This window comes from Anas platyrhynchos, chromosome Z, assembly GCF_047663525.1.
Source record: "Anas platyrhynchos isolate ZD024472 breed Pekin duck chromosome Z, IASCAAS_PekinDuck_T2T, whole genome shotgun sequence".
In the NCBI taxonomy this organism is placed as follows: domain Eukaryota; kingdom Metazoa; phylum Chordata; class Aves; order Anseriformes; family Anatidae; genus Anas; species Anas platyrhynchos.
The window spans coordinates 40,885,730-40,899,519 of record NC_092621.1 but is presented as its reverse complement, the minus strand read 5'-3'; the positions used below and the strand labels follow the sequence as shown (position 1 = coordinate 40,899,519).

At 37.6% G+C, this 13,790-nt stretch overlaps 1 protein-coding gene across 4 annotated transcripts in view; it reads right to left on the bottom strand.

Moving 5' to 3' along the window:
- VPS13A (vacuolar protein sorting 13 homolog A) overlaps nucleotides 1–13,790 on the bottom strand; it is a 125,054-nt gene that overhangs the window by 69,065 nt on the left and 42,199 nt on the right. For all 4 annotated transcript variants that reach the window (XM_072031723.1, XM_072031722.1, XM_038170117.2 and 1 more), the window contains exons 24-31: nucleotides 10,467–10,551; nucleotides 8,264–8,436; nucleotides 5,546–5,702; nucleotides 5,147–5,226; nucleotides 4,865–4,924; nucleotides 4,614–4,770; nucleotides 474–590; nucleotides 288–391 (exon numbers count right to left, since the gene is read on the bottom strand). In XM_072031723.1, coding sequence (XP_071887824.1) covers nucleotides 288–391; nucleotides 474–590; nucleotides 4,614–4,770; nucleotides 4,865–4,924; nucleotides 5,147–5,226; nucleotides 5,546–5,702; nucleotides 8,264–8,436; nucleotides 10,467–10,551 — 933 coding nt within the window. The remainder of the gene's footprint in view (nucleotides 1–287; nucleotides 392–473; nucleotides 591–4,613; nucleotides 4,771–4,864; nucleotides 4,925–5,146; nucleotides 5,227–5,545; nucleotides 5,703–8,263; nucleotides 8,437–10,466; nucleotides 10,552–13,790) is intronic.

Below are 13,790 nucleotides of genomic sequence, written 5' to 3'. Positions count from 1 at the left end.
AACAAACAAACAACATCATCATCTTTGAAACAGCTGAAAATACTCAGTTAGAATTTCATCTTGAACAATTCTTTTGATTGAGCCTAATGAGCAACCAGGAATCACAGTTGCACAAAATCAACAAAATTTTGGTGTAACAATACTGGCTACAGAAACAAGTCTGCCTGTAGAAAATAGTACTCCTAGCAAACAGGAAAAAAAAAAACAAAAAACAACAGATTTCACAGTTCAGGTCAATTTAGCATCTATAATCCATTCATAAATCAATGACACATGCAAATACATACCTTTTTATACAATGCCATCTCGTCAGAATCCATGATAATGATGTTCTTTAATTTTGCAGTTACTTCCGTTTCTGCTTTTTTCATGATCACTTCGCTATCCAGACCTTAAAAAAATTGACATACAAAATCTAGAGACTCTTCTGGTTACAAAGTTTCGTGCTTCTGTTATTAAAATTTTATTCTTACCTTCAATGTGAATTTCAGCTATTCTATGTTTTTTCTCTCTAATAAAGACACGTAAACAAGATAAATCCGCACAGATATTGAGGTCGATAACATCTTCATACTTTGATTTTTTTGATGCTGTAGGAAATACAAAAAAAAAAAACAGCAGTTCTTCAAGGAGGAGACATAAATAATTTTTCTTCAAGAAGAGACAGAAAATTTAGTACCCCTTCTCTGAAGTCTATAAAGTCTACAGTGTGGGTGAGATGCACAGCACTCATTCTAGCGGGTAGGACAGGAAGGAACTGCTTGCATATACAGTAGTCTTTATGTGTTTCACAAACTTTGGTATACACCATCAGTACTTTATTAATTGAAATTCATTTTATATATATCCACATGGCACAAAACAAAATCAGAAATACTGTATTCAGGAATAAGCAGTTTAATTCTAATAGTGTTAACATGATAGCTGCATTAATATACTCTTCTACCTGTTCTATCGATGAGTCATTTGCAACTAAAGGTCTTGTTTACATAATGAAGGAGATCTGCACTCGATTTCCTAAATCCAAGTTTTAAACAGCTTTTCAGATGAGATATTTCATCAAAGTATTGCATGCATGCTAACATCTTCTCAATCCTTAGACTCAAACTACAGTTCCGTAAATATATTAGGTTCAGTCATACCATTTTATTGTACCTTGCTAGCAAAAGAAAACTCCTCAGCCAAGAATAAACTGACAACTATCCCCAGTAAAAGTTTAGTTTGCAAAGTTATAGAGGAGTAGGAGAGGAGGGAAGAGAATCACCTAAGAAAGTGTATCTTGTTGTTGCTCATTACAAGGCTTTTCAGCTGTGCAATGCCTACTAACTGCAAACTTCTTTACCATGAGGGTGGTCAAATACTGGAAGAGGCTTTCTAGAGATAGTTGACACCCCCTGCCTGTCACTGTTCAAGAGACATTTGGACAATGCCTTCATTAACATACTTTAACTTTTGGTTAGCCTGGAAGAGGCCACGTATTTGGACTAGATGGTCTTTTAAGTCACTTCCAACTATACTACAACATACTAAATAATAAATAGCAGAGAAATTGTCATATGTTAATAAATAAGAAATTGATTTAATCTTTTGCCTCTGAGAATTCTATAAGCTACAAACAAGCACTTCAGTGTTTGCTTTTATCGCAAAATGGCTCAAAAATACAGAAGCACTGAATCATCTGTTCACAGCTCAGTAAGCCACAGACCAGAATCTGTAAGTTCACAGAACATCATATGGACACAAATGTACCTTGTGTCCAAGCATGTCCCAGTACAACTGAAATTAAAACCCACCATGAATTAAAATTATCTTACAGCAAAAATAATGAAAAATATCGTTAAATGGAAGAATTTTTTTCAACAGAGCATTTTTTCCATCCTTTATTTATTTGTTCTATTGTTCAGTAGAGTCCTACAAAACACTTTCAGAAAAAGAGCTGAGAATCTAAACTTCTTACTAATTTGACAGAACATTCAGAAATCATCAACTGAAAGACACTGTGTAACATTATTACCGCTTTTTCCACATCCCATCCCAATTGAACTCTCATCAATCCTAAGGCAAATACCTTTCATCTTCCACTGTAGATACTGAAAAACAAAGGCTACAAACCTTATGTTCCCCTGTTTTATTTATAACCTGTTGTGCCACAGAGATCATAATTACCTTTCCTTTCATTATGTTTAAACAATTAACATAACTGATTTCATTTAAGTGGATATGGAAAACAATTACACAAATCCCCCAAAATGCTGTGCACCCAAAAGCTTGCTTATTTTTCCCCTAATACAGGTAGTATTTCAGTCTCAAATTCTTCTTCAAAAACACAATCAGGTAGTATTTCACCTGTCTCCCATGACAAAAACATGAATACTTTTAACACTGAACTAGTCACTATGAGTCACTCAGTATGAGTATTAGCCACTGAGTTACAAACACAGAATCATACAATGGTTAAGGTTGGAAAAGATCTCCATGATCATCTGGTACAACTGTCCCCTACCACCAATACTGCCCACTAAACCATGTTGCTATGCCAAATATTTCTTTGTAGAGGCAGCAACCTTCTCGACAATCTTGTCAAATGTTGCAAATGTGATATTGGGGTTTAAGGATATAGAACTAGTACAGATGTTTAACTCAAAATGCTTGTCAGAATTCATGTCAGTGAAGGACGGCAGCCTCAGAAAGATCTCACCAGTTTACCAGGTCAGTCAGATGACAGAGCTCCTTGAAATCACTTACACAAAAGCAAGTATTAAAATACTTCAACAAGAATCATCTTGAGAATTATCCTATGCCCTACTTTTTGTGTATAGGGTGTGATTTTGTTTATTTTGTTTTGGGGTATTTCGATGATAATTTTTACAATAAATACCAGGAATCTAATTGTTTTAAAATTAATAGAAAGAAACAATTGCAAAGATCTCAGAGAAGTCCTTCTCACAGCAGAAAGGAGTATTATTGACATACTGCTACTAATTTCAAAGCAGCTCCCAGACACAACAGCAAGCAAGGGAGGTATCTATTCGTTTGCTGCTGCTTCACATTATCAACAAATCAGACACATCAAATTCCTGGTGAGAGAATGGTAGGACTGCATGACAAGCAAGTTATTCACAAGAGACTGATGTTCCTCAAATAACGAGGATAAATTAACTGTAAGGAAATCAAAAGTCTCAATTCATACCAGAAAAAAAATATATATATATATTTATTTATTTATTTATTTATTTATTATGTGGTATGTGCCTTGAATAGACAAAAATAAATCAATCATAATTATTACTGAATAGACAGGTACCTATCTTGTGCCTTGTGCTCAGCGTGAGTGACAGAAAACACTTAGAACATGGAAGGAGATGAGATGAACCTTATTGCAGTAGCACAATTCCTTCAGACCAATATTATTGAATAATTGACTGGTCTGCATCCCTTTCAGGATGCAACATTTCTTCTGAATACCAAAGAAGGCAAGTAGCCCTAAATTTATACGTACAAATCAGGCACCTACAATAGTACCAGGTACCTTTGATAAAGAGACTCACCAGATCTCTTGTAAATTGCAGGAATTTACGTGCTACCTATGTGTCCCTGAAAACATGGTAATTTATATTAATGAAATACATGTGGTGTATTACCTGCATCTCATAGCAAAAGATTTTAAATGCTCAAACCCAGCTTCCACTAAGCAAGGACCATCTATTTATTACATTACAAACTAAATCCAAACTCATGTGCAAGTTCATAAATCTAAAGCAACAATTCCAGCAAATTATGTCAACAAAATTGGTGCCAAACAGAATTTATTCATTCAGCAACTGAGTGGCTCACTAATAAACAAACCTGTCCTGGAGCTTATGAAATGCAGCAGTGTCTATTTTGTATTCACATCTACAGTCAGTGCCTACATATTAATAAATTGCTAAATGAGTGGGTTACAATCCTAAACTAATAAAAATATATTTGTGATAGGAAGAAGGATGGTGAACAAAGTCATCTCACTGAATAGTTAAATTCACATTATGCTATAACTGTGAAAGCACGAAGTTGTCTAGAATGCATTCAATACACTTATTAGCAAAAGTTTTCATCTTCATGCTAAATTTTCTAACCCATCAAGATCTTTATTTCTTTAATTTTTATTTAATTTTATTTAATTTATTTCTTTAATTTTTATTTTTATATATAATTTTTATATTTTTTTTATAAATATTGTAATGCAAAAATACTTTTCTTATTATATTGCAGAACACCATTAGGAATATAATCATTTCCAATAAGCTACCATTCAACACAGTTTATCATAACTAAGAAAATTTGTAGACACGTACTCAAACAGCATGCTTACTCTTTCTACCTCAGGAAATGTCAACAGCTGCAGCAACTACCTTAGCTCATTTAATTATACAGTTATTTCTCCGCTACACACTTCCAGCAAAGGACTAACACCATACCCTGGCTACTCAATAATAATTTGCTAGCTAACATTTTTATCACCATCAAAATTAGAAAAACTGTGAACTTATAAAAAAAATAGCAAATATTTCTGTTTTCTGTCTTACTTTGATGAGGGAAGAGAAAGGAAAGATAAAAAGAATAAAGAAACTTACTTAATTTCTTAAGAACATCCTTCTTCTCCTCAATTTTTTCCTGAACTGGTTCATCTGCAACTTTAGTTTCTTGTTTGGGTAGAAGATTGTTTACATAGTTCATGGCATTCAGGAGAGTTTCAGTATGCAGATGAACATCAAGAGAAGAGAAGTTCACCTGAAAGAATAATCAGATTGTTAATTAATCAGATTATAAATGAATCAGTCCCCCAAATGTAGAAAAAATATGTTTAAATATATATGTATCATACCTTTATCTTCTGTAGAACATTCTTATACACAGTCTTCAGTTCTGGTCCATTAATATCAGCCTATTCCACCAAACATGCACATAAACAAGACAAATAGGAGATGTTTGCAAATTTCAAGTTACAGCTTATGATATATAAGTTAGTCTGTTTAGGGATCAGACAGATTTTGCACACGACATTCAATATATGAAGAAATGGTTAAGTAAGGAAAAAGCATTTCTCAGTGATACTGTAGTCTGTAATTAACTTATGATTCAAAAGAAAAGTCTGCTGTTTTCCCACCTTTATATACTCCAAAGTGAGAAGATCATCTTCTACATTATCCAAAGTAGTAATTATGTAAACTGGTTTGCCATTATCATCTTAAAAAAAAAAAAAAAAAAAGTTTTATAGCCTATAAACTAGACTATTAGCAGTCATTACTATTTAATTTAAAAAGCTCTTTTGCACACCTAAAATAGATGCCTCATCTAAAATCATCAGCACTGGAACAAATTTGCAAAAGCATTACTAACAGAATAAGCTCTAGAATTACCTTCCCTTTTTTACACCTTATATTTAATTCTAGAAGTGGATCTTCCTCGTCTTACAAAAGAAACCCCTGCAGGCTTTTTGAAGACACATTCAAAGTGTTATTAGCTATTAATGAATCATTTTTTTGACCAGCATACAGACACTTACCCATATACTCTGGGCACAGCAGACAAACTTCATGCAGGAAAGCATTTGCAGTCATGTCAAACGTTCTTAATTTAAGTTCAGTGCCTAACCCTACAACCTCAAGCTGCAGCACAGGTGTCTCCATATTACCAGTAAGGCGGCATAATTTTATTAAGACCTATGGAAAAAAAAAAAAAAAGGGGTAGGGAATTATCTTCTTAGCTTTTATATAGGATCATATATTTACATATACTTTACTAGTTAAGGCATATTGATCATTAAACTTTATACAGCAAAAGACATGGAAAAAATAAAGAGTTCAATAAGCAAAATTACTAGAATACTATTTGATGCTATTTTAACAAATATTGTATTACATGTATGTATGTTTGAGGAAAGTTATACTTATAGGAACTCATTAATTTTTAAAACGGTTCTGTAAAGCATTTAGTAATGTTCAACTCAGTCAAAACTAGATTTCCAGTGGGCATTGTTTACTTGCTTTCATGTTCATGAACAGAGAAGAACTGGTGGGAGATGGGGTGGTAGAGAGCTGTCTTGGGCAGAGTGACCATGACATGGAGAGCTCTGTTCTTGGTGAAGTCAGGAAGGGGGGTCAGTAAAACTGCTGTCTTGGAATTCTGGAGGGCTGACTTCAAATTGTTCAGAACACTGGTAGGAAGGGCCCCTTGGGAGCCAGTCCTGGAGGCCAGAGGAGTCCAGGAAGGCTGGGCACTCAACAGGAAGGAAGTCTTAAAGGTGCAGCAGGAGCAGGCTGTACCTGTGCACCATAAGATGAGCTGGCAGGGAAGAAGACCAGCATGGCTAAACAGAGAAATTTTGCTGTGTGTTCAGGAAAAAAAAAAAGTTTATGTCCAGCGGAAGAAGGGGCAGGGAAACTCAGGGAAACTACAAGGAAGTTGCCAGCGTATGCAGAGAAAAAAAACAGGAAGGCCAAAGACCAGCACAAACTCAACCTGGCCACTATAGTCAAGGATAACAAAAAAATGTTTTTATAAATATACTAATAGGAAGAGGAAGGCCGAAGAGGATCTCCATTTCTTTACTGGATGCAGAGGGGAACATGACTACTGAGGATAAGGAAAAGGCTGAGGTTTTAAATGTCTCCTTTGTGTCTGTCTTTACTAGCTAGACCACTTATACTCAGGGTACTCATCCTCCTAACCTGTCATTCTGGTACGGGGAACAGAAGAACCTCCCCACAGTTCAGGTGGAAAGAAAGTCAAGTTTTCAGATGACACTAAGCTGGGGGTAAGTATCGATTTGCCGGAGGGCATGAAGGCCCTGCAGAGGCACCTGGACGGGATGGGTCGATGGGCAGAAGCCAAGGGGATGAGGTTTAATATGGCTAAGTGCCAGGTGCTGCACTTCGGTTACAACAACCCCATGCAGCGCTACAGGCTTGGGGCAGAGAGCTTGGAAAGCTGTGCAGAGGAAAAGGATATGGAGGTGCTGATCGATGCTCACGCAAACATGAGCCAGCAGTGGGCCCAGGTGGCCAAGAAGGCCAATGGCATCCTGGCTTGTGTCAGGAATAGTGTAGTCAGCAGGATTGGGGAGGTGGTTTAGTGGGTGACATTGGTAGTAGGGTGATGGTTGGACCAGATGATCTTGAAAGTCTTTTCCAACCTTAATGATTCTGTGATTGGAATTTTTTTTGAGCCCTGCCATTAAGGAATTTGCAAGCTGAATATCAATCAAGATAAGTTCCAGATTTTTCATTCATACGCAACAAAGATGTTGTTAAATAAATATCTGCCTGAGCGGTCCATTGTCATCGTCTTTCATAAACTAAGTAAAATAAATATATGCAGTCTTCCTTTCAATTTTTTAACTATACAGGCAACAAATGGAGAGGTAGGTGATTCTTTACGGATGTATATCATTTTCTTAGAGACTGTGAAATGGTAGAGTTACCAGTAAAGAAGGATATAAAATACAACATCTTAGTCATTCTTAAGGAAAAAAATAGTAATGATTTTTCATTATTTATATTTAGAAGTCTAGAGCATAACAAGATGCTGCAAGCTAGTTACTATGTGTTGAAGCCTTCCTGTAAATCTTACTCTAAAACATTATCTGTAAAGTTAACTGACTTTGTATGGTTTATTTGTAAAGCTATACACTGAGTCACAGCAATAACACTGTCATCGCCACTATCTGTTAACAGACCAACTGATGTAGTCAGATAGCACTTAGGTAAAATACTCTTTTTCAAGTCTGAAGCAGCAAGAATAACCATTAAATGCCTCACAGTGAACCTGTTATGTTTGAGTTCAACAGAATTTAAGAAAAAACAGAGGGTAAAAACAGGGCGATTGTATGACATGAAACATTAATGAAGTTTTCCCAGTGGTCACGGAAGTGTTTGGAAAAGAGACGTCAAAGGCTACATCTTAAGCAAAATAAATAAATAAAAGTAAAGCACAGAGAATAAAACTGCTTCTGAGCTCCACCAGTGATGGTTAGGTAAAGGAAACTCAATGATAAAATGAACTGGGAAAGTAGACAAAACAAGGTATTTCAGTGCAGATGAAGATGCAGAAGCACAACTGCGACCTGAAAACAAAAACAACCTCTTGAACACTCCGGAACAGTTTGAGTAAGAAATGGGAAATCAATAATTCTACAAGCATGAATTTGTGAACACAATGAACAGAAAAGAGTCACAGATAGATCAGGTGTGCTTTGGAGAGACAAAAAAAAATTTAACTTTACCTCAGCTACTTCAAACCTCAGCTGAAATTCAGTCATATTTTTCAAAGATTCTTGTTTACGTAGTTTTTTTCGCTTTATACTGCTAGCTCGTGTGAGGGAACCAGATGGGGCTTCAAAAAATGGCATGTCTTCCACAGGACTGCTTAGAGCATCATAAAATTCTTCTTCTGATTCTAAAGATTAATTCACAACAATGTTACATACACATTTTAGACAACCAGTATTTTGCAGTAATATGACCTAGAATTTTTATGTACATGTAAATATTTAGAGATGTAGACAACTTTGGGAAGATCACCTAGCTAAATCTGTTTCTACACTTGCCTCAGTTCCTGCCTCCACAACACCTACAGCTGCACTATCACATCATCAACTCTCATTAACTCCTTTGCCAGCATTCTCTCACTACCAGCTATGCAAAAATGAGCGCAGTGTCTCATTAAGCTATTAGTGCAGACTAAAGGCAAGACATCTCTTCTGCTGAACCAACTGCTTCTGACTTCATCAGGTTTGTGAGAAAAAGCAAAGCGTTATTCCACCTGACGTTATTAGAAAGTATTACAATGACCAATAGATAGAACAGTCTAATAATAACTTTTTCCTTTCACCAAGAAACCAGCAGCTGAGAAGTTAAAGGAACAATTATCTTTCTTCAGACAAAACCAAACAGATGACATGAGGAGGTATATTCTATGGTTTAAAAGCACCCTGGAATCTGGAGGGAAGGTAGGCATGCATATGAGTCAATAAAAACCTTTGCACAGCTGCCGTATATAATATAATTTAAAAACAAACCTGATTCAATCGAAATCTAGTAATTACTTTCTCAAATTAACTGCTACATGCTTTCATTCTCACCTCACCCTAATTTTACGAAGGGAAAGATATTTTACCTTTGGGCATCTAAAAGAACTCATAAAAATAGATGAAGATGCATAGATACATATCTGTATACACACTGCACACACACTGAATTAGAAGTGATTACATCAATGCAAAAATAACTAGCTTTCCTTATAATTTTGCTAGTGTCACATCGTCAACTTGGGAGAGCAGAGAAAGTATTCTTCCCTGTTTCCCCAGCTGAATGTTTTGGCAAAGCTAGAGCAACTGATTTGAAACAACGCTGATATATTGTATTATTCGTCAACTATAACTATTAGACAGAATGTTACAATCAAGCTATACTGCTTGAACAGAAAGTTGGTATTAAACATGATCAGTTCCTCTGGAGTGTATCTTCTGCTTGATCCTGTGAAAGTCAAAATGCTGTGTGTTTATAACACAGTAGTTTCTAACAGTCACTTAGTATTTTTTAGTTCTACTACAACCAACAAAGATAAAAACTTTCAAAGAAAATAATTAAAATCATCATGAGAGGACTAAGTACATACTGAAGTAAAAAATGACACACGTTACTACAGATGTTCTGAATCAACACCCTGAATATCCAACTTAAGACTTTTAACTTTACATTTAATTACTTAGTGGATCTTTGCTTTTCTCTCAATTTATTTTTGGTTTTCAAAATCCACCAGGAATGCTCACCAGAATGTCCAAGGTTTGATTCAAAAAACTAAAATTCTGAGCACTGCTGCACACTTCATCAGGTTAACAGGTTATTGAAAAAGCTAATTTTATTCTCTATGTCTTACACAAGTTCTTTACAGAATTCATTTCACAATGAAAATAGACTTAGAATTCTTTACACTTAATGAAAATGACTTAAAACCTAAAGCTTTGTGAAATATGAAGAACTTGAAATTCTCCTAAAAATACACTCAGTAGGGAACAATGGCAGATTAAAGACCCATATAAATAGAGGCCATCACAAGTCTCACCATTTTCCAAGACAGTATGAGTTATAAAGAGCATTTGACATGTCTTTTCTGATAGGTACCTATTGTAACACATCCAAAAGACAAAAAATAAACATCCTACCCTGTGAAAGAAATGTTCTACTTCAAGAAAAGTAACAGAAAGAACAAGCACTGAAAATTGTGCTGCTTTGAGAAAATGCATCAATGTTTTGTACAGAGTGAATATGAAACTACACAGAATATATTGCTTTTTAACCTCAAGAATTTGAAACAAAGCCTCAGAATGGTCACTTGCTCCAGGAGAAACGAATGAACCCAATGTACTTAAAAAAAAAATCACTTGAACTGTTCAATAAATCAGACTTTAAAATAGATTGTATTACCTGACTCCGCAAATGAATGAAGATCTAAAACAGGAAGCACACCTTGTGACAAATGTGGCACTGAGAGTACAGGCGATATCGCAGCCTGAAATAGAAGACACCATATAAATTTTTGCTTGAATTCTTTGTTCATGCTATCGCATGCACAAATACTATGGCATAGAAGCTTTAGAACTTAAGGATATTAGTATTATTTTAAGCACAAAACATTCTAAATGAACATGTTATTAATAAGTAAAAGTATGGGAAGAAAAGAGGCTTAAACAGAACAGAAACAGCAGGTGTTACACAGCTGAATAGCTGCAGAGATAATCCATCTGGAAACAGAGTGAAGGGATTCAAATACCCAACTTCACAGATCAAAATATGGACACAGACTGGACATCATACAAAACATCAGGGAAGACAAAACCTAGTCCCCTCTAAGGATTACAGAATGGCAGCTTCAGAGAACAGTAAAAGATTAGCTTTCTTTATAAAATTACACAACACCAGAGGCTGTAGAGGAAGAAGGAAAAAGAACAGAAAAAGAACGGGAAAAAAATAATAAAAAGGGATATAGAGAATATGATAGTAGACAGAATTGTGTCCAAATTTCATCATGCATGACAAAATTGTGTCCAAGATTGTACACACAGTTTTCAAATTTCTTCATGACAAATCTGGTAGCTTTCTACAACACAGTTACAGCTTTGGTGGACGGGGGTAGAGCAACTGACATCATCTACCTGGACTTATGCAAAGCATTTGCACTGTCCCCCATGATACTCTTGTCTCTAAATTGGAGGCAAATGGATTTGATGGATGGACCTCTCAGCGGGTAAGGAATTGGCTGGATGGTTGGATTCAAAGAGTTGTGGTCAACAGCTCAACATCAAAGTGGAAGATCAGTAACAAGTGGTGTATCCTGGAGGTCTGTATAGGGACTGGCGCTGTTAAACATCTTTGTTGGAGACATGGATAATGGAATCCAGTGCAGCCTCAGCAAGTTTGCCAATGATACCAAGCTCTGTGGTGCAGTCAACAAGCTGGAGGGAAGGGATGCCATCCAGAGGGACCTGGACAGGCTGGAGAGGTGGTGTTGAACTCATGAGGTTCAACACAGCCAAGTGCAAAGTCCTTTGCTGGACATTTTTTTGGGCTGGGGCAATCCTAAACACAAATACAGGCTGGGTGGAGAATGAATTGAGAGCAGCCCTAAGGAGAAGGACTGGTGGGTGGTGGTTGATGAGAAGCTCAGCATAAGCTGGCAATGCACACATGAATCACAGAAAGCCATCTGTGTTCTGGGCAGCATCAAAGGAAGTATGGCCAGCAGGGAGATGGAGATGATTTTCCCCTTCTCTGCTCTCTCATGAGACCCCACCTGAGCACTATGTTCAGTTCTGGTGCCCCCAGCACAAGAAAGACGTGGACATATTAGAACAAGTCCAGAGGAGGGCCATAGAGGGGCTGAAGCACTTACTCTATGAAGACAGCCTGAGGGAGTTAGGGTTGTTCAGCCTGGAGAAGATTAAAGGCTCCAGGGAGACCTTATAGCATCCTTCCAATACCTTTTTTTTTTTTTTTTCCAATTTCCAATGGGAAAGCTGAGGAACGGCTCTTTTGTCAGGGAGTGGAATGATCAGACAAGGGGGAATGGCTTTCAACTAAAAAAGGGTAGATTTAGATTAAATATTACAAAAAAGTTCTTCATTCTGAGGGTGGTGAGACACAGGAATAGGTTGCCCAGGGAAATGGTGGATGCCCCATCCCTGAAGTGTTTAAGGCCAGGTTCAAGGGGACTTTGAGGCACCTGATCTAGTAGAAGGGGATCATTATTCTGTGATGTATCTGGGGAAACGGGTGTTAACAGAGTGTGTAATATTAAGATGCAGTTGCCTACAACCCAGAGCACTAACTGAAAATGTGCGAATTGTCACTGTCACTACATGTAGAAAGGGAAACAAGAATCTTCACTCCATGTTGCACTGTATTTGGCAAAGATAGGTTCTGTTAGTGGAGTCCCCCAGGGCTCCGTACTAGGTCCAGTCCTCTTCAAAATCTTTATTGATGATCCGGACAAGAGGTTCAAGTGCACCCTCAGTAAATTTGCAGATGACAACAAGTTAGGTGCGTGTATTGATCTGCTTGAGGGTAGGAAGGCTCTGCAGGAGGATCTGGATAGGCTGCACCGATGGGCTGAGGCCAACTGCATGAAGTTCAACAAGGCCAAGTGCCGGGTCCTGCAACTGGGGCGCAATAACCCCAAGCAGAGCTACAGGCTGGGAGATGAGTGGTTGGAGAGCTGCCTGGCCGAGAAGGACATGGGAGTATTGGCAGATAGTCGGCTGAATATGAGCCAGCAGTGTGCTCAGGTGGCCAAGAAGGCCAACAGCATCCTGGCTGGTATCAGAAACAGTGTGGCCAGCAGGGCTAGGGAGGTGATCGTCCCCCTGTACTCTGGTGAGGCCGCACCTCGAGTACTGTGTTCAGTTTTGGGCCCCTCGCTACAAGAAGGACATCGAAGTGCTCAAGAGAGTCCAGAGAAGGGCGACGAAGCTGGTGCAGGGCCTGGAGAACAAGTCCTACGAGGAGCGGCTGAGGGAGCTGGGCTTGTTCAGCCTGGAGAAGAGGAGGCTCAGGGGTAACCTTATCACTCTTTATAAGTACATTAAAGGAGGCTGTAGTGAGGTGGGGGTTGGTCTATTCTCCCATGTGCCTGATGTCAGGACGAGGGGGAATGGGCTGAAGTCGCACCAGGGGAGTTTTAGGTTGGATCTTAGGAAGAACTTCTTTACCAAAAGGGTTGTGAGGCATTGGAATGGGCTGCCCAGGGAAGTGGTGGAGTCACCATCCCTGGAGGTCTTTATAAGACATTTAGATGTAGAGCTTAGGGATATGGTTTAGTGGAGGACTGGTTAGTGTTAGGTCATAGGTTGGACTAGATGATCTTGGAGGTCTCACCCAACCCAGGTGATTCTGTGATTCTGTAATTAAATGTTTTTTTCAGCAAAGACAAATTTCACATCAAGCCTCAGAAAGCAAAATCACTCGTTAAGCAAAATCACTCGTTTCATTTTGTAAAGAATGCTCCTCTGCATGTTCCACGTGTGTTTAGCATACATGGACCTTGCACTGAGTCCCAAAATAAAGTAGAGAGGTGGTTATTGTCTGTACACCCATTTTCTTGAATACTTTTGGCTCTGGATTGTGCAAATGACAACGGTTCTCTTTTTTTTTTTTTTTTTTTCCCCAGTTACGGCTACATTTAAAACCTTATCTTATTTAGTAGCTCTTGTTACCTTCAGAAAACTAAGAATTGTACCAACAACAAAACACTCA